The 21,442-nt window shown below is 39.2% G+C and overlaps 1 protein-coding gene and 1 long non-coding RNA gene across 2 annotated transcripts; both read right to left on the bottom strand.

Annotated features, from left to right (window-relative positions):
* Window positions 1-4,344: 4,344 nt before the first annotated feature.
* LOC130957083 (chlorophyll a-b binding protein CP26, chloroplastic-like) lies at window positions 4,345-5,640 on the bottom strand. Its single transcript, XM_057883980.1, has 4 exons — window positions 5,589-5,640; window positions 5,153-5,479; window positions 4,506-4,573; window positions 4,345-4,350 (listed from the first exon to the last, which is right to left on the bottom strand). The coding sequence occupies exons 2-4, from the start codon at window positions 5,352-5,354 to the stop codon at window positions 4,345-4,347; spliced, it is 276 nt and encodes a 91-aa protein (XP_057739963.1). The 5' UTR covers window positions 5,355-5,479; window positions 5,589-5,640.
* Window positions 5,641-6,652: 1,012 nt separating this feature from the next.
* On the bottom strand, window positions 6,653-8,276 carry LOC130958069 (uncharacterized). The gene is made up of 3 exons (XR_009077324.1): window positions 8,240-8,276; window positions 7,497-7,662; window positions 6,653-6,712 (listed from the first exon to the last, which is right to left on the bottom strand). It is a non-coding gene; the product is annotated as an uncharacterized LOC130958069 (long non-coding RNA).
* Window positions 8,277-21,442: the final 13,166 nt, after the last annotated feature.

Here is a 21,442-nt window from a genome sequence, read left to right as displayed (position 1 = left end):
TCATGCTCTTGTTGAAGTCCATGAATGAGCTCTCTTGTTTGCTCCATCCTTTTCTTAGTGATGGGCTTGTCCTCTTCAATGAGGATGTCTCCTTCTATGTCAATCCCAGCCAAATTGTATAGATGACAATTGAGATGAGGAAAGGCTAACCTTGCCAAGATGGATGACTTATCAGCCACCTTGTAGAGTTCTAGAGGTATGATCTCATGAACTTTCACTTCCTCCCCAATCATGATACTATGGATCATGATGGCCCGATCCACAGTCACTTCAGATCGGTTGCTAGTAGGAATGATGGAGCGTTGGATAAACTCCAACAATCCTCTTGCCACAATTCTCAATTGAACCGGATTGCCTCTTGAGTCTCTTTTCCATTGAGCTCCTTCCACACATATGTCCATGAAGACGTGGTCCAACCTTTGATCAAAGTTGACCCTTCTAGTGTAGAGGCGTGCATTTTCTTGCATAATTGGCAAGTGGAACGCCAACCTTACATTTTCAGGACTGAAATCAAAGTATTTCCCTCGAACCATTGTAAGCCAATTCTTTGGATTCGGGTTCATACTTTGATCATGGTTCCTAGTGATCCATTCATTAGCATAGAACTCTTGAACCATTAAGATTCCGACTTGTTGAATGGGGTTGGTAAGAACTTCCCAACCTCTTCTTCGGATTTCAAGTCGGATCTCCGGATACTCATTTTTCTTGAGCATGAAAGGGAACTTAGGGATCACCTTCTTCTTGGCCACAACTTCATAGAAGCGGTCTTGATGGACCTTTGAGATAAATCTCTCCATCTCTCATGACTCGGAGGTGGAAGCTTTTGCCTTCCATTTCCTCTTTTAGATGTTTCTCCGGCCTTAGGTGCCATAAATGGTTATAAAAAAACAAAAAGCAATGCTTTTACTACACCAAACTTAAAAGGTTTCCTCGTCCTCTTGCAAAAGAAGAAAGAAAGAAGGGGAAGAAGAAGAAAAATGGAGGAGATGGAGGGAGAAGTGAATTCGGCTAAGAGGGGGAAATGTGTTTGTGTTGTGTTAATATGAAGGAGTAGTGAGGGGTTTATATAGGGGTGAAGGGAGGGTTGGGTTTCGGTCATTAGGGTTGGGTATGGGAGGAAAAAGTGTTTGAATTTTTAAAGTGAGGTAGGTGGGGTTTTTGGTGAAGAGTGTTGTGGGAGGGTAGGTGGGGTTCCTGTGGAGTCCACAGATCCTGAGGGGTCAAGGATGTGTCATCTCTGCTCCGATTAGGCATACAAAACACCCTTGCTGTGCAATCTTGGCATTTAACGCCGGACTGCTGCTTGTTTCTGGCGTTAAACGCCAGCTTTTATTTCTTTCCTGGCGTTAAACGCCAGGATGCAACGTATTTCTGGCGTTTAACGCCAGATTGTAGCCTGTTTCTGGTGTTTAACGCCAGTCTGGTGCTTGTTTCTGGCGTTTAACGCCTAGAATGGTGCCAGACTGGGAATTAAACGCCCATTCTGCTACCCTTACTGGTGTTTAAACGCTAGTAAGTCTCTCTTCCAGGGTGTGTTGTTTTTAATGTTGTTTTTTATTTTTCTTAAATTTTGCAGTTGTTTTTGTGACTCCACATGATCATCAACCTAAAAAAAGGAAAATACATAGATAAATAAAATTGTGTTACCTCCCAATAAGTGCTTTTTTAATGTCAATAGCTTGACAGTGAGCTCTCATGGAGCCTCACAGATATTCAAAGCATTGTTGGGACCTCCCAACACCAAACTTAGAGTTTAGTTGTGGCCTCCCAACACTAAACTTAGAGTTTGACTGTGGGAGCTTTGGTTGACTCTACAGTGAGAGAAGCTTTTCTTGCTTCCTCTCCAAGGTTACAGAGGGAGATCCTTGAGTTTTAAACACAAGGTAGTCCTCATTCAGTTGAAGGACCAACTCTCCTCTGTCCACATCAATCACAGCTTTTGCTGTGGCTATAAAGGGTCTTCCAAGGATGATAGATTCATCCTCATCCTTCCAAGTGTCTAGGATTATGAAATCAGCAGGGATGTAAAGGCCTTTGACCTTTACTAGCACGTCCTCTACCTGTCTATAAGCCTTTTTCATGGATTTGTCTGCCATCTCTAATGAGAATGTGGCAGCCTGTACCTCAAAATTTCCCAATTTTTCCATTACAGAGAATGGCATTAAGTTTATGGCTGACCCTAGGTCACACAGAGCCTTCTCAAAGGTCATGGTGCCTATGGTACAGGGAATTAGGAATTTACCAGGATCCTGTTTCTTTTGAGGTAAAGTGTGCTGAACCCAGGTATTCAGTTTATTAATGAGCAATGGAAGCTCATCATCCCAAGTCTCATTACCAAATAGCTAGGCATTCAGCTTCATGATTGCTCCTAAATACTGGGCAACTACCCCTTCAACAATGTCTTCATCTTCTTCAGAAGATGAATAGTCATCAGAGCTCATGAATGGTAAAAGAAAGCTCAACAGAATCTCTATGGTCTCTAGGTGAGCCTCAGATTCCTTAGATTCCTTAATTGGAAACTCCTTTTTGTCTAGAGGACGTCCCAAGAGGTCTTCCTCACTGGGATTCACATCCTCCTCCTCCTCTGTGCATTCAGCCACACCAAGTAAGGTTATAGCCTTGCACTCACTTTTAGGGTTCTCTTTTGTATTTCTTGAGAGAGTACTCGGAGGAGTTTCAGTGACTCTTTTACTTTGCTGGCCCACTTGTGCCTCCAAATTTCTAATGGAGGACCTTGTTTCATTCATGAAACTTAGAGTGGTCTTAGATAGATCAGAGACTAAGTTTGCTAAGCTAGAGGGGCTCTGCTCAGAATTCTCCGTCTGTTGCTGAGAGGATGATGGAAAAGGCTTGCTATTGCTAAACCTGTTTCTTCCACCATTATTAAAGCCTTGTTGCGGCTTTTGTTGATCCTTCCATGAGAAATTTGGATGATTTCTCCATGAGGGATTATAGGTGTTTCCATAGTCTTCACCCATGTAATTTACCTCTGCCATTGTAGGGTTCTCAGGATCATAAGCTTCTTCTTCAGAAGATGCTTCTTTAGTACTGTTGGATGCATTTTGCAATCCATTCAGACTCTGAGAAATCATATTAACTTGTTGAGTCAGCATTTTGTTCTGAGCCAATATGGCATTCAGAGCATCAATCTCAAGAATTCCCTTCATCTGAGGCGTCCCATTACTCACAGGATTCCTTTCAGAAGTGTATATGAACTGGTTATTTGCAACCATGTCAATGAGTTCCTGAGCTTCTGCAGGCATTTTCTTCAGGTGATTAGATCCACCTGCAGAATGGTCCACTGACATCTTAGACAATTCAGACAGACCATCATAGAATATATTCAGGATGGTCCATTCTGAGAGCATGTTAGAAGGACACTTTTTGGTCAGTTGCTTATATCTTTCCCAAGCTTCATAGAGGGATTCACCCTCTTTTTGTCTGAAGGTTTGAACATCCACTCTAAGCTTGCTCAGCCTTTGAGGAGCAAAGAACTTGCCTAAGAAAGCTGTGACCAGCTTATCCCAAGAGTTCAGGCTATCTCTAGGTTGAGAGTCTAACCATGTTCTAGCTCTGTCTCTTACAGTAAAAGGGAAAAGCATAAGCCTATAGACCTCGGGATCAAATCCCTTGGTCTTAACTGTATCACAGATCTGCAAGAATTCAGTTAAGAAATGAAAAGGATCTTCTGATGGAAGTCCATCAAACTTGCAATTCTGTTGCATCAGAGAAACTAATTGAGGCTTTAGTTCAAAATTGTTTGCTCCAATGGCAGGGATTGAGATGCTTCTTCCATGGAAGTTGGAATTTGGTGCAGTAAAGTCACCAAGCATCTTCCTTGCACTTCCGCCACTCACTACAAGAAAATAAGCTTTCTGCCACGCTTTAAAAGCGTGCTGAAAAGTGCAAAAAAACGTGCTGATAGCTTTTCACCATGCTTTTTGAACTTTCGGCATGCTTGTGAAAGGGTCACATCTGCCAGCGTGCCGATTGCTCTATCGCCACGCTTTTGTGGTTCTATCGGCACGCTTTTTTTGTTGGCACGCTTCCATTTCTTGCCACGCTTAAAAGCGTAGCCATAGGTCTTAACCTATAGGTACGCTTAAAAAGCGTACCGAAAAGTGCACATATCGCCACGCTTTTAAAACGTCCCAGAATGTTTGTTTTGGATACTCTTTAAAAACGTGCCGATAGAGAAAGATATGGCTACACTTTTTAAAGCGTGGCGATAGCCAGTTATATGGCCACACATTAAAAGCGTGGCAATAGCTTCATAAAATTAAAAAAAAAATCCTTTTTCTTATTTTTACTTACAAAATATAAATTTTCAAACCTTTTTTATTACTAAACCTACAAATATAGCATGCAACTTTTAGTACAACATAAATTAAACAATAATTAGTGACAATTTTTGCGATAATTGTTTTATACATTAAAAAACTAATACTCAAATACAAAATAAATCTTGAGTTCGAATTCCAAAACTAAAAATTGAAAAAAAATACAGAAACAATACAACTTAAGCTCAGTCTCATTACAATTAGTAGCAAGGTTTTCAACTTCAGCCAGAATCCTGCAAAACCATTCAATTATACTGCATAAATATAAGCTCAGTCTCATTAATTACGAGTAAATTTTTCAACACAAGCTCCTGAGCTAATGAGCATTCACTTTAATAAGAAGAGAACAGAGATATAGTTCTTTGTTCATCTTTTAATGCATGCATTTATACATTCATTTTCTACTTGAAACCAATTCTGGAATAAGAAAGATGATCATTCCCATTCAATAAAGTGAATTTACTTGCCAAGCATACTAGAGAGCAATTTAACATCAGAAAAAAGGGATCAACCAGCAATTTACCTTCCTCTTACTGCTAAGTCAAACTTTGTTAGTTCCTTCTCTTCCTTTCTCGGTTACCATATTTCAACAAATTACATTGTCAAAAGAACACAACCATGTCTATACTCTATGGACTTGTTAGCTACTTTGGTTCTCTCAGTTTATTTGCATATTCTATAATGAATTTCTGCTTAAAGAATACTTATAATTTAATAAAAAGTAGTTCATGTAGAAGTTTTTCTAGTAACTAGATTAGATATGGTAAAGAACAAAAGAAGGAAAGGATGTGAAGATAGGAGCAACCACTTACCATACCACTTGGCGAGTTCATCATTGGCAGGAGTGACAGCAGCAGCAGCTTTCTTTGAAGGAGGAGGTGGTGCTGCCTTCTTCTTACCAAAGAGAGCCACAGTCTCGAAGGTGGCAGGGCTAGAAGCTGATGGTGCTGACCTTGTTGCACCACTCAACTTGATGGGGTTTCCAAGCATCTCTGACACCCCAATTGAAGCCATGTTCTAACCTCAATATCTTCTGGACCTCTTTTAGCAGATGTGTGATCTGAGTCTCATCAAAATGTACATGCATGACTTGGTTTGTCCGCTCATAAATGTGTGCTAAAGGGAGATATGATATATAACTGAAAATAAAAAGGAATCCAGAGCAAGAATATTTAGAATATTTTATTAGCCAAAATATGACAATAATACTACTAGACATTATGACGTAGGCATTCAAAATGAACTCACACATCAGAAGGGCCAAATTTTTCATCCATAGTGGTCCCAACAACATTTTCAATGAAGTTTGCATGGCTCAAGACAGCCCCCTGAAGAGAATTCGTTTAGCAGAAGGATAAATGAAGAATGTTCTATAAAGTGACCATTACCAAGGAAAGCATTTCATGCACACAACATCTACCATAAACAAAAAATTGTAATTTGGCAAGAACCTACTCACCTTTGGGGTTCCAGTTGTACCACTTGTATAGCAAATAGTTGCAACATCATCAGATTTTGGTGGCTAAAGGGCTGAAGATTACTGCTTCCCTACATCCAAGGCAGAAAAAGGCAAGTGGTAACAAGTACTTAGCAATGAAATCATAAATGATGCTTCTTGAATAAATAAAATTATAAATCATTAGCAACTACAGATGGTGGTAAGAAACTACAATCACGATGTTAGTGCAAAGAAAAAATAGTAAAAAGAAATATTTTGTGTTTCTTTTATAAAATAGAAAATAATAAAAAGAAAAGGGAGAGCAAGCTCCTGGAAATGCACATACCAGTGGTTATGTAATAATATATGCCAAGTATTGAAATAAATAATTGAGGTTCATGACTATATTATAGAATTAACCTTTGGAATTCCATAATAAATCAGACCAGAGCCTATAGCTGACCGTGCAGTACCTGCTTCTCCAAAAGTCAACCACTTGTACCTTGACAGTGGAATAAGAGTGGAAATAATGAGTTCTTCATAAATAAGTTTTATTATAAAAGAAAAGAAGGACAAGAAAGCATAATGGATAAATAATTGAGCTGCTTACTCCCCAACTATTCCATCAACATGGTTTCGGGTTCCCAGATACTTATAGTCTCAAAAAGTGTCAACTGAACGCCTATGTTTGAACATTTCGATAAAATCCTTTTGGAAAGCCATTATAACCAACAATTTCAGATAAGATACGGAATAAAAAGTAAAAAATAGAAAAAAGGAGTTCTAATAACACAGCTGCAGCAACAAGAAGGATAATGAGATCTGATAACAATTAAGTTATGAAGAGTTACTGACCTCTGCAGGTCAAAATAAATGCAACTTCACAAGTAGAGAAGTGAATAAGCCTCTTGTTATTCTCAGAGTAGTACTTCACCTGAAACAGAAACAACACATCAAAAAGCAAAATCACACATCCCATTAAGCTCTAACATGAATATTTGGCCTTTAATTATTTACAGTTTGACCTAATCACACAAAGAACACGTACCAAAGGGAGAGCATCGGTGAAGTTGCTGTAAATTGTGTCAAGATAAGAAAAAAAAGTATGTATTTAGCTAGATTCATACTGAAAAGTCAAAAGGCAAAAAAAAAAGCAATGCTCATGGAAAAACCTTTTTTTCTCAAATATGTTTTTTCTATTTCTCTCGCCGGAGACTCAGATTCTATTGGAAAAACCAATGCTAACAACAGCTACCATTTTTGTTTGAAGAAAACTTAACCCAACACACAAAACAACCTTAATTTGAGGGCTGGCATCTACAGCTTTGAGGGACTTGTATAACTCTCGAAGCTACTCACTCCGCTGCAACCCTATCTGATCAGAATTGAGTTCCACTCCTTAACTTGTCTTCCTTGTCTTAATGTCTCTATTGTAATATCCTTCCCCCCCCAACTCAACACCCTACTAAATGGGCACCATGAATAGAAAGAAATTAATTTTGAATAGTAGTATTATTGAATTGTGGTGTTGTCTAAGAAGCTATTCTATTGAGTTGTTCATATTATAGAAGAAGAACAAACAAGTCATGATGTGTTTCGTCATATGAAGTCCATTGAGGTATTTTCACAAACAACACATATTCAAGAAACAGAAAATGAAAAAAAAAATCACAAAACAGAACTGAAATTCAAGGAAGCAGTTAGTTAGAAGTTAGTACCTGAGTTGGGTAGATGAAGTAGACCAGAATATTGCATAGCTCCACTGGATGCTTCTCACAGACAAAGCAATCTGTTCTTTGAAGTTCTCCAGCAACATTTCCTTGTTCTTTGGGTTCAGGAAAATAACCTTTCAGCTTGAATCATACTTGATTCTCCCCATGAAACCTAAAAAATGAATTAAGCAAACTCTTAAAAAATTTGGACTAGAAAACACATTGGTATACCAGACAGCAGTTGACAGAATTTATATCTTTATCAATTTTACAAAGGGCATTTGTGAAGAATACAAAAACAAAAGAATTTTTATAGGAAAGATAAAATCTGAGTTTCCAATGGCATTAAATACATAGAAGTTCACTTTCTCTATAAAATCATTTCCTTTTTGTATTAGTAAAACTCTCTCTATACTAAATCATATATGCAGAGAACACATTAGGATAAAAAGTAAAAACATATATCCAGGCCCCAAAAAAAATGAGTATGAACAAAGGATACTTATTTGATTCAGGTCAAATGCTTAGCTTCATACCATCAGATTATTGCAAAATTACAGCATTTAAGCTAGGAAATAATTTTCTTTTGATGAAATGCAAACCGCAGTACATAAGCCTATTACATGTCTTGAAGGTTGAAAGTTTGAAACTTCTTTGATGGAGCTGCCTGTAATTGAAACTTTTATCTAACTATTCAATTCCATTGGACAAAAATCAAATACAAAAATGAAAACAAATTGAGCACTCACATAGTTGCATAGAACTTCCAACACACCTTTATCACAGATACACTGCTACACCAAGACCGTTCTAGGTGGTAGTGCACCAGAGACCCTCACACCCTCAAGAAACCTCCATTTAGTATTGCTTTACCAAAAAATTGAAGACAAACATCAGAAACCATTCCAATAAGCAATTTACATCATAATCAAACAAAATAACAAATGATCATATCACTCAAACCTTATATCAAGTATCTGTACTATTCGAACAAATGCATGCGTGTCATGGTAAGGCAAAGCACATATAATAAAATAGACAATCCATCACATTCCCCACACGAATGCGGTCAAACTAGAGAGTTCACCACATAATAGAAACAAAACAAAAAGAGAGGTGATTACAGTTGCAAGAGATGATTATATAAGAAAAGAAAACATTAATCAGCGTTATGGTGAGGGTTGAAATAGAGAAATTTGTGGAGGGTTGAAACAGAGAAACAAAAAGGGATTAAATCTTTAAATCCGTACCTTCTTGTGTTATGGTGAGGGTTGAGCACCGATTGAGGGAGGAACGGCGATTGAGGGAGAGGCAGCGACGATTGAGTCAGCGTCGACGGAGGTAAGGTTTGAGCGAGAGAGAGCGAGCGCCGATGGAGGCCTTGCGAGTGAGAGTGAACGCCGACAGAGGGCGCGCCGATGGAGGGTGCACCGACGGAGGCAGCACTGATTGAAGTTTCCAAGAGTTGCGAAAGAGGGATAAAGGGTTGTAAGAGAAGGATAGAGGGTTGCAAGTTGAGAGCGGGCTACGACCTGAAAGATGAAGATGGATTCTCGCTTCTCGGTGATGAAGAGGGCTGCGAGCTGAGAGGGCTGCGAACTGAGAGAGGGCTATGAAAGTTTAGGGTTCTTAGTTGAGTAATGGAGATATTCGAGGGTTTGGGTTCTCACTTCTAAGTGAGGGCTGCTTTGAGTATTCTGATAAAGAAATTAAGTGTTTGAGTGAAAAATTAAATTAAGTGGGAATTCTATCGTTACGCTTTTTTAGGGTCCCAAATAATTAAAGGTTATAGGCACGCTTTAAAATGTGCCTTGATGAGCAGATAATTTATACGCTTTTTGGCATTGTTTTTAGTATGTTTTTAGTATGTTTTAGTTAGTTTTTATTATATTTTTATTAGTTTTTAGTTAAAATTCACTTTTCTGGACTTTACTATGAGTTTGTGTATTTTTCTGTGATTTCAGGTATTTTCTGGCTGAAATTGAGGGACCTGAGCAAACATCTAATTCAGAGACTGAAAAGGACTGCAGATGCTGTTGGATTCTGACCTTCCTGCACTCGAAGTGGATTTTCTGGAGCTACAGAAATTCAATTGGCGCGCACTCAACGGCGTTGGAAAGTAGACATCCTGGGCTTTCCAGCAATGTATAATAGTCCCTACTTTGCCCAAGATTTGATGGCCCAAACTGGCGTTCCAAATCAGCTCAAAACTGCCCAGCGTTAAACGCCGGAACTGGCACAAGAATGGGAGTTAAACGCCCAAACTGGCATAAAAACTGGCGTTTAACTCCAAGAGAAGTCTCTACACGAAAATGCTTCAATGCTCAGCCCAAGCACACACCAAGTGGGCCCGGAAGTGGATTTTTATGTCATTTACTCATATCTGTAAACCGTAGGCTACTAGTTCTCTACATATAGGACCTTTTTTGCTATTGTATTTTTATCTTTGGATCATTTTAGATCTTAGGATCATCTTTGGATCATTTTAGATCTTAGGATCATCTTTGGACGTCTAGTTCTTAGATCATGGGGGCTGGCCATTCGGCCATGCCTAGACCTTGTTCTTATGTATTTTCAACGGTGGAGTTTCTACACACCATAGATTAAGGTGTGGAGCTCTGCTGTATCTCGAGTATTAATGCAATTACTATTGTTCTTCTATTCAATTCAGCTTGTTCTTGTTCTAAGATATCACTTGTTCCTCAAGTTGATGAATGTGATGATCCGTGACACTCATCATCATTCTCACCTATGAACGTGTGCCTGACAACCACCTCTGTTCTACCTTAGATTGAGTGGATATCTCTTGGATCCCTTAATCGGAATCTTCGTGGTATAAGCTAGAATTGATGGCGGCATTCAAGAGAATCCGAAAGGTCTAAACCTTGTCTGTGGTATTCTGAGTAGGATTCAATGATTGAATGACTGTGACGAGCTTCAAACTCTTGAAGGCTGGGCGTTAGTGACAGACGCAAAAGAATCAATGGATTCTATTCCAACCTGATTGAGAACCGACAGATGATTAGTCATGCCGTGACAGGGTGCGTTGAACATTTTCACTGAGAGGACGGGACTGTAGCCACTGACAACGGTGATGCCCAACATACAGCTTGCCATGGAAAGGAGTAAGAAGGATTGGATGAAGACAGTAGGAAAGCAGAGAGACGGAAGGGACAAAGCATCTCCATACGCTTATCTGAAATTCTCACCAATGAATTACATAAGTATCTCTATCTTTATTTTATGTTTTATTCATAAATCATCCATAACCATTTGAATCTACCTAACTGAGATTTACAAGATGACCATAGCTTGCTTCATACCAACAATCTCCGTGGGATCGACCCTTACTCGCGTAAGGTTTATTACTTGGATGACCCAGTGCACTTGCTGGTTAGTTGTGCGAAGTTGTGAAATTATGTTTAGACCATGGTATTGAGCACCAAGTTTTTGGAGCCATTATCGGGGACTGTTTGAGTTGTGAAAAGAATGGATCACAATTTCGTGCACCAAGTTTTTGGCGCCATTGCCGGGGATTGTTTCGAGTATGGACAACTGACGGTTCATCTTGTTGCTTAGATTAGGTATTTTTCTTCAGAGTTCTTAAGAATGAATTCTAGTGTTTCAAGGTGATGTTCTTATCATCACCAAAGCTAATTGATTCTCAACGATTTAGCTCTTGAATGCAATGTCCTGCTGAAGCTTGGCTAGCCATGTCTAATTTCTTTAGACTAAAGCTTTAGACTAACATTGCATGATTCCTGGAATTCTCATTAAGAATTTTGATATCTTTATTTTCTTTTCCACTTAATTTTCGAAAAATCCAAAAAAAAAATTACAAAATCATAAAAACCAAAAATATTTTATGTTTCTTGTTGAGTCTAGTGTCTCGTGTTAAGTTTGGTGTCAATTGCATGTTTCTGCTCTTCTTGCATTCATTCATGTGTCTTAAGTGATCTTCAAGATGTTCTTGATGATTTTCTTGCTCTGACCTTCGAATTCTCTTGACTTGAGTGTTTTGTTATATGCATTCTCATTTTGTTAGTGTCAGTAGTATACAAACTGCTAAGTTTGGTGTCTTGCATGCATTGCTATTTGATTTTAGTTGCATTTTGATTACTCCTCATTATTAAAAATCCAAAAAATATTTTTAATTTGTGTATTTTCAAGTCAATAATATAGAGAATTGAAGATTCGGAACATACAGCAGAGGAATTACACAGAAAAAGCTGGGCGTTCAAAACGCCCAGTGAGGAAGGCAAACTGGCATTTAAATGCCAGCCAGTGTGCCTGGCTGGGCGTTTAACGCCCAAAAGGGTAGTGTTTTGGGCGTTAAACGCTAGAATGTGCACCATTCTGGGCGTTTAACGCCAGGATGGCACAAGAGGGAAGATTTTGTTTTCAATTCAAATTTTTTTCAAGTTTTAAAAATTTTTCAAAATCAAATCTTTTTCAAATCATATCTTTTCAATCACATCTTTTTCAAAATCAATTTCTTTCCATTTTCAAAAATACTTGCTAACAATTAATGATTTGATTCAACATTTCAAGTATGTTGCCTTCTCTGTTGAGAAAGGTTTAATGTTTGAATCATATCTTTATTGTTAGGCAGGTCATTAATTTTTCAAAATCAAATCTTTTTAAATTGTTTTTCAAATCATATCTTTTCAATCACATCTTTTTAAAACCATAACTTCTCAATCATATATTTTAATCACATCTTTTTCAAAATAAGTTTTCAATCATATCTTTTTAATTTCTAATTTCAAAATCTTTTTCAAAAATCACTTGATTTCTTTTCCATTCTTAGTTTTCGAAAATCAATTAGTGTTTTTTTCAAAATGTTTTTAAAATCTTTTACTTAATTTTCGAAAATTTCTTCCCCTCTTCTCACATCTTTCTATTTATGGACTAACACTCCTCCTCAATTCACAATTCGAACTCCATCTTCCTTGATAAGTTTGAATTTTCTACCTCTTCCTTCTATTTTTCTTTTCCTTTGACACCTCAAGGAATCTCTATACTGTGACATAGAGGATTCCAAATTTTCTTGTTCTCTTCTCTTTCATATGAGTAGGAGCAAAGACAAAAGCATTCTTGTTGAGGCTGATCCTGAACATGAAAGGACCTTGAAGCGAAAGCTAAGAGAAGCTAAGGCACAACTCTCTGTAGAGGACCTAACAGAAATCTTCAAAGAAGAAGAATCCATGGCAGCCGAAAACAACAACAATGCCAACAATGCAAGGAAGGTGCTGGGTGACTTTACTGCACCTACTCCCGACTTCTATGGGAGAAGCATCTCTATCCCTGCCATTGGAGCAAACAACTTTGAGCTTAAGCCTCAATTAGTTTCTCTAATGCAACAGAATTGCAAGTTCCATGGACTTCCATTGGAAGATCCTCATCAGTTTTTAGCTGAATTTTTGCAAATCTGTGACACTGTCAAGACCAATGGGGATGACCCTAAGGTCTACAGACTTATGCTATTCCCTTTTACTGTAAGAGACAGAGCTAGGATATGGTTGGACTCACAACCTAAAGAAAGCCTGAACTCTTGGGAAAAGCTAGTCAATGCCTTCTTGGCAAAGTTCTTTCCACCTCAAAAATTGAGTAAGCTTAGAGTGGAAGTCCAAACCTTCAGACAGAAGGAAGGTGAATCTCTCTATGAAGCTTGGGAAAGATACAAACAATTGATCAGAAAGTATCCCTCTGGCATGCTTTCTGAATGGAGCATCATAGGTATTTTCTATGATGGTCTGTCTGAACTGTCCAAGATGTCATTGGATAGCTCTGCTGAAGGATCTCTTCATCTGAAGAAGATGCCTACAGAAGCTCAAGAACTAATTGAAATGGTTGCAAATAACCAATTCATGTACACTTCTGAAAGGAATCCTATGAACAATGGGACGAATCAGAAGAAAGGAGTTCTTAAGATTGATACTCTGAATGCCATATTGGCTCAGAACAAAATATTGACTCAGCAAGTCAATATGATCTCTCAAAGTTTGTCTGGAATGCAAGCTGCACTAGGCAGTACTAAGGATGCTTCATCTGAAGAAGAAGCTTATGATCCTGAGAACCCTTCAATGGAAGAGGTGAATTACATGGGAGAACCATATGGAAACACCTATAATCCTTCATGGAGAAATCATCCAAATCTCTCATGGAAGGATCAACAGAGACCTCAACAAGGTTTCAACAACAATAATGGTGGAAGAAACAGGTTTAGCAATGGCAAGCCTTTTCCATCATCTTCTCAGCAACAGATAGAGAATTCTAAGCAGAGCCACTCTGACTTAGCAACCATGGTCTCTGATCTAATCAAAACCACTCAAAGTTTCATGACTGAAACAAGGTCCTCCATTAGAAACTTGGAGGCACAAGTGGGACAGCTGAGTAAGAAAGTTATTGAACTTCCTCCTAGTACTCTTCCAAGCAATACAGAAGAGAATCCAAAAGGAGAATGCAAGGCCATTAACATGATCCACATGGCCGAACTAGGAGAGGAGGAAGAGGCAGTGAACGTGATGAGCGGATAATTTGTACCCTTTTTGGCATTGTTTTTAGTATGTTTTTAGTATCTTTTAGTTAGTTTTTAGTATATTTTTAGTAGTTTTTAGTTAAAATTCACTTTTCTGGACTTTACTATGAGTTTGTGTGTTTTTCTGTGATTTCATGTATTTTCTGACTGAAATTGAAGGTTCTGAGCAAAAATCTGATTCAGAGACTGAAAAGGACTGCAGATGCTGTTGGATTCTGACCTCCCTGCACTCGAAGTGGATTTTCTGGAGCTACAGAAGTCCAATTGGAGCGCTCTCAACGGCGTTGGAAAGTAGACATCCTGGGCTTTCCAGCAATATATGATAGTCCATACTTTGCCCAAGATTTGATGGCCCAAACCGGCGTGGCAAATCAGCCTCAGAAATTCCAGCGTTTAACGCTGGAACTGGCATAAAACTTGGAGTTAAACGCCCAAACTGGCATGAAAGCTGGCGTTTAACTCCAGAAAAGGTCTCTACACGAAAATGCTTCACTGCTCAGCCCAAGCACACACTAAGTGGACCCAGAAGTGGATTTTTACGTCATTTACTCATTTCTGTACACCCTAGGTTACTAGTCTACTATTAATAGGATCTTTTGACATTGTATCTGAACCTCATGACATTTTTACACATTTCATTGTATACCTTCCACGGCATGAGTCTCTAAACCCCATGGTTGGGGGTGAGGAGCTCTGCTGTGTCTTGATGGATTAATGCAATTACTACTGTTTCTTATTCAATCATGCTTGCTTCCATTCTAAGATATCACTTGCTCTTAACCCGGATGAATGTGATGATCCGTGACACTCATCATCATTCTCAACTATGAACATGTGCCTGACAACCACCCCTGTTCTACTTTAGATTGAGTAGATATCTCTTGGATTCCTTAACCAGAATCTTCGTGGTATAAGCTAGAACTGATGGCGGCATTCAAGAGAATCCGGAAGGTCTAAACCTTGTCTGTGGTATTCTGAGTAGGATTCAATGACTGAATGACTGTGACGTGCTTCAAACTCCTAGCAGGCGGGGCGTTAGTGACAGACGCAAAAGAATTAATGGATTCTATTCCGGCCTGACCGAGAACCGACAGATGATTATCCGTGCTGTGACAGAGCATAGGAACGTTTTCACTGAGAGGATGGGAGGTAGCCACTGACAACGGTGAAACCCTACATACAGCTTGCCATGGAAGGAGCCTTGCGTGTTTGATGAAGAAGACAGTAGGAAAGCAGAGATTCAGAAGATGGAGCATCTCCAAAGCCTCAACCTATTCTCCATTACTGCAAAACAAGTACCTATTTCATGTTCTTTTGCTTTTCACAATCAATCCTGATAATTTCTGATATCCTGACTAAGATTTACAAGATAACCATAGCTTGCTTCAAGCCGACAATCTCCGTGGGATCGACCCTTGCTCACGCAAGGTATTACTTGGACGACCCAGTGCACTTGCTGGTTAGTTGTGCGGGATTGCAAAAGTGTGATTGCAATTTCATGCACCAAGTTTTTGGCGCCGTTGCCGGGGATTGTTCGAGTTTGGACAACTGACGGTTTATCCTGTTGCTTAGATTAGGACTGTTTTATTTTTTAGTTTAGAGTCTTTTAGTTGAGTCTAGTTTCATATTCTAAGTTTGGTGTCAATTGCATGCTTTTGTTTTTCTTTTAAAATTTTCGATTTTGCATGTTCTTAGTCCCTTTTTGATTCATAAAAATTCTAAGTTTGGTGTCCTCTTTGTGTTTTTCCTTTAAAATTTTCGAAAATTAGTGTTTGATTTTCTAAAAATTTTAAGTTTGGTGTCTTTTTGTGGTTTTTCTCTTTCCTCTGTTCAAAAATCAAATCTTTTTCAGAAACTTTTCAATCATATCTTTCTAATTGCTTTTTTCAAAATCTTTTTAATTAACTAATTGATTCAGTTCTCAATTTGCTTTGATTTTGTTTTCTTTTTGATTTTCGAATTTTTTTTAATTTCCTTTTATTTTATTTTAATTTTTTTCGTTTAATTCAAAAAAAAAAAATTTATCTATTTGCAATCATTATCATTTCCCTTTTGTCCATTATGGACCTAAGAGGGATTGATCAGTCCAAAAGGACTCTGGGGTCATATGCTAACCCCATTACAGCTGCATATGGGAGTAGCATCTGTACACCTCCCATCAAAGCAAGCAGCTTTGAGCTAAATCCTCAACTCATTATCATAGTGCAGCAAAACTGCCAGTATTCCGGTCTTCCACAGGAAGAACCTACTGAGTTTCTGGCACAGTTCTTACAAATTGCTGACACAGTACATGATAAAGAGGTAGATCAGGATGTCTACAGACTATTACTGTTTCCATTTGCTGTAAAAGATCAAGCTAAAAGGTGGTTGAATAACCAACCTACAGCAAGCATAAAGACATGGAAACAGTTGTCAGACAAATTCCTGAATCATTTTTACCCTCCAAAGAGGATGACACAGCTAAGGCTGGACATCCAAGGCTTTAAACAAGAGGATAATGAATCCCTTTATAATGCCTGGGAGAGGTATAGAGGTATGCTTAGAAAATGCCCCTCTGAAATGTTTTCAGAGTGGGTACAGTTAGACATCTTCTACTATGGGCTCACAGAAAAAGCTCAGATGTCTTTAGACCACTCAGCTGGTGGATCTATACACATGAGAAAGACAATTGAAGAAGCTCAAGAGCTTATAGACACTGTTGCTAGAAACCAATACTTATATTCTAGCAATGAGTTCGTTCCAAAAGAGGAAGTCATGGCATTAGTCACTGATCCTAATCCTCAAGAACAGATGAATGAGCTTAATCAACAATTGCTCCTGATGACAGAACAGTTAGCAGAATTTAAAGAAATGCTCCATGATACTAAGGTTGCTAACAAGAACATAGAACTGCAGTTGAATCAAGCAAAACAGCAAATATCTAAGCAGATAACAGAAGAATGTCAAGCAGTTCAACTGAGGAGTGGGAGAACACTGAATACCACTGTTCAAAAGAGCAAAAAGCCAAACAAGGAACAATTGACAGAGGATAACCAAACCAATGTTCAAAATCCCTCTGAGGAAAGTAAGAGCCCAGAGAGGAATGTTTTTGGCGTTCAAACGCCAGAAAGGGAAGGAAAGCTGGCGTTAAACGCCCATTCCTTGCCTAGTTCTGGCGTTCAAACGCCAGAAAAGGGGGAAAAGTTGGCGTTAAACGCCCATTTTTCACCCAATCCTGGCGTTCAGACGCCAAGGGGAGATCAGACACCTGAGAGTGCTAACAGTAATCCCTCTAACAAGGCTTCTTCAACCACTTCTGTAAGAAATAAACCTGCAGCATCTAAGGTTGAAGAATATCAAGCCAAGATGCCTTATCCTCAGAAACTCCGCAAAGCGGAACAGGATAAGCAATTTGCCCGCTTTGCAGACTATCTAAGGACTCTTGAAATAAAGATTCCATTTGCAGAGGCACTTGAGCAAATACCTTCCTATGCTAAGTTCATGAAAGAGATCTTAAGTCATAAGAAAGATTGGAGAGAAACTGAAAAAGTGTTTCTCACTGAAGAATGCAGTGCAGTCATTCTGAAAAGCTTACCAAAAAAGCTTCAAGATCCTGGAAGCTTTATGATACCATGCACATTAGAGGGTGCTTGCACCAAGACAGCCCTATGTGATCTTGAAGCAAGCATCAATCTAATACCTGCATCCACTATCAGAAAGCTTGGGTTGACTGGAGAAGTCAAACCAACCAGGATATGCCTCCAACTTGCTGATGGCTCCATTAAACACCCATCAGGCATAATAGAGGACATGATTGTCAAGGTTGGGCCCTTTGCCTTTCCAACTGACTTTGTGGTGCTGGAAATGGAGGAGCACAAGAGTGCAACTCTCATTCTAAGAAGACCTTTCCTAGCAACTGGACGAACTCTCATTGATGCACAAAGAGGGGAAGTAACCCTGAGAGTCAATGAGGATGAGTTCAAGTTGAATGCTGTAAAAGCTATGCAGCATCCAGACACACCAAATGACTGCATGGGCGCTGACATTATTGACTCTCTGGTAGAAGAGATCAATATGGCTGAAAGCCTAGAATCAGAGCTTGAAGACATCTTCAAGGATGTTCAACCTGATCAAGAAGAACCACAGGAAACAAAGGAATTTTCGAAAATTCCTCAGGAGGAGGATAAGCCTCCCAAACCTGAACTCAAACCACTACCACCATCCCTGAAATATGCATTTCTGGGAGGGGGTGAAACTTTTCCAGTGATTATAAGCTCTGCTTTAAATCCACAGGAAGAGGAAGCACTGATTCATGTGCTAAGGACACACAAGACAGCTCTTGGGTGGTCCATAAGTGATCTCAAGGGTATTAGCCCAGCTAGATGCATGCACAAGATCCTGTTGGAGGATAATGCCAAACCAGTGGTCCAACCACAAAGGAGGCTAAATCCAGCCATGAAGGAGGTAGTGCAGAAAGAAGTCACTAAATTACTAGAGGCTGGGATTATTTATCCTATTTCTGATAGCCCCTGGGTGAGCCCTGTCCAAGTTGTCCCCAAAAAGGGAGGCATGACAGTGGTTCATAATGAAAAAAATGAACTGGTTCCTACAAGAACAGTTACAGGGTGGCGTATGTGTATTGACTATAGAAGGCTCAATACAACCACCAGAAATGATCATTTCCCTTTACCATTCATAGACCAAATGCTAGAAAGACTAGCTGGTCATGATTATTACTGCTTTTTGGATGGCTATTCAGGCTACAACCAAATTGCAGTAGATCCTCAGGACCAATAGAAAATGGCATTTACCTGCCTTTCTGGCGTGTTTGCCTACAGAAGGATGCCTTTTGGTCTGTGCAATGCACCTGCAACCTTTCAGAAGTGCATGCTCTCTATCTTCTCAAATATGGTAGAGAAATTTCTGGAAGTCTTCATGGATGACTTCTCAGTATATGGAGACTCATTCAGCTCCTGTCTTAACCACCTATCACTTGTCCTGAAAAGATGCCAAGAGACTAACCTGGTTTTAAACTGGGAGAAATGTCACTTTATGGTGACTGAAGGAATTGTCCTTGGGCACAAAATTTCAAACAGGGGAATAGAGGTGGATAAGGCAAAGGTAGAGGTAATTGAAAAATTACCACCACCTGCCAATGTTAAGGCAATCAGAAGCTTTCTGGGGCATGCAGGATTTTACAGAAGGTTTATAAAGGATTTTTCGAAAATTGCAAAACCTCTGAGTAACCTGCTAGCTGCTGACACACCATTTGTGTTTGACACACAGTGTCAGCAGGCGTTTGAGACCCTGAAAGCTAAGCTGGTCACAGCACCAGTCATCTCTGCACCAGATTGGACATTGCCATTTGAGTTAATGTGTGATGCCAGTGATCATGCCATTGGTGCAGTGTTGGGACAGAGGCATAACAAACTTCTGCACGTCATTTATTATGCTAGCCGTGTTCTAAATGATGCACAGAAGAATTACACAACCACAGAAAAAGAATTACTTGTAGTGGTTTATGCCATTGACAAGTTTAGATCTTATCTAGTGGGATCCAAAGTGATTGTGTACACTGACCATGCTGCTCTTAAATACTTACTCACAAAGCAGGATTCAAAACCCAGGTTAATAAGATGGGTGTTGCTTCTGCAAGAGTTTGATATAGAAATAAGAGACAGAAAAGGGACAGAGAACCAAGTAGCCGATCATCTGTCCCAAATAGAACCAGTAGCTGGGGCGTCCCTCCCTTCTACTGAGATCTCCGAGACTTTCCCAGATGAGCAACTCTTTGCCATTCAGGAAGCTTGATGACAAGTCATCTTAGCCTAGTTTTACTAGTCTTTTTCTTTTGTTTTCACTTGAATTATGCACTTTCTTGAGCCATAAGCAAGCCAATTGGGTAAATTTTCATGCTTCCTTTGATTAAATCAACCATATGTGAATTAATGCAATTTCATGAGGTTTGAAGCCATAAATGTTGCATATTATGATAGATTGAACATCTCATGATTTTGAGCATAGCTTTGATGTGTTTGGTTGATTTATGATAGGTAAAGAAAGCTTGGAAAAAGGTTGAAGCAAGAAGGAATGGCTAGAAGCAAAGAGGGAACAATGAAACAAGTGAAATTGAACCAGGAAATATAAAGTTGGAGTTGAAGTTAGCCCTCAAACTTTGGCACAAACTTTTGGTGCAAAGTTAGCCTCAAAGTTAGCCCCCTAACTTGAAGGCTAACTTGAGAAGTTGAATTTTCTTCCCTGGGCCACTCAAAGTTTGCGCCAACGTTAGCCCCCTAACTTGGAGGCTAACGTTGGCATGACAATTTCTTCCCAGGATGGCCAAAGTTTGCGCCAACGTTAGCCCCCTAACTTGGAGGCTAACGTTGGCATGTTAATTCTCACCCAGGGCATTCAAAGTTTGCGCCAACGTTAGCCCCCTAACTTGGAGGCTAACGTTGGCATGTTAATTCCTCCCAGGGGCTGGCCAAAGTTTGCGCCAACGTTAGCCCCCTAACTTGGAGGCTAACGTTGGCGCCATTCATGCATCAGGAAGGGCCAACGTTGGCGCTGAAGTTAGCCCCCTAACTTTGGCACCAACGTTGGCATCAGGAAGTATGGTGTGCTGATATGAAAAGTTGGCCTTAAAGTTAGCCCCCTAACTTCAACTCAAACTTTGAATCCAACTTTACAAAACTCAAATCCGGTTCACATGGTTCACTTGGGTTTCTCTCCAAACTTCAAGAGCAATTAACCAAGGCCTCTTTCAACCCAATTCCACCAAGAGCAAAGGCCCAACTCAAGGCTTGGAGATCAATTGGAGAAAGTGTATAAATAGGCTAAGATTCAAGTTAGTCGGGGAGCTCTTCTTTTTAGTTTTGCTTAGTAGTTTTCGGAGAGCTTTTGGTATTGAGTGACCTTTAATTTCTTAGTTTGGGGGAAGGAGAATTCCATTCTCTTCCTCTTAGTTTTATTGCTTTCAATTTCAAGTACAATTGTCTTGGATCTTGGGTTGGAGAATTGAAGGAATTCTGTTTCAATCTCACCTTGGATCTTGTTTATTTTCACTGCAATTAAGCTTCTGTTTCTTTTACTTGCTTCTTCATCTAATTTCCTTGCAATTTAAAATTCTCTTGCTATTGTTCTTGTTGGATCTAGGAAGGCATTGAGATCTAGACTTGGTTTTCTAGTCTCTGGGTCCTGAGATCTCACTTTACCATTTCAATTTTCTGTTCTTGCTTTAATTGTTCATTTTACCTCTCTGTTTGAATTCAATTAAATCCCAAATCCCATTTACTCTCCTGTTTGATGCAAGTTAATTTCTCTTAGTTTAATTCCTGCAAATACAAGTCCCAATCCCCTTTACATTTCAAGCCATTTACATTTCTTGTCATTTAAGATTATTGCAATTTTCATTTCTTGCTCTTTAAGTTTC

Source organism: Arachis stenosperma, chromosome 10 (assembly GCF_014773155.1).
Source record: "Arachis stenosperma cultivar V10309 chromosome 10, arast.V10309.gnm1.PFL2, whole genome shotgun sequence".
NCBI classification, from domain to species: Eukaryota; Viridiplantae; Streptophyta; class Magnoliopsida; order Fabales; family Fabaceae; genus Arachis; species Arachis stenosperma.
Note: the sequence above shows the minus strand (reverse complement) of the source record. Positions and strands in the feature narration are given on the sequence as shown.

Bases quoted from the DNA above. Each gene is read 5' to 3' on its own strand.
- LOC130957083 (XM_057883980.1), bottom strand. From the start codon at position 5,354: ATGGCTTCAATTGGGGTGTCAGAGATGCTTGGAAACCCCATCAAGTTG. The intron at 4,574-5,152 runs GTAAGTGGTTGC...ATGGTTTTGCAG, and splicing joins TGAACTCGCCAAGTGGTATG to GATTCTGGCTGAAGTTGAAA.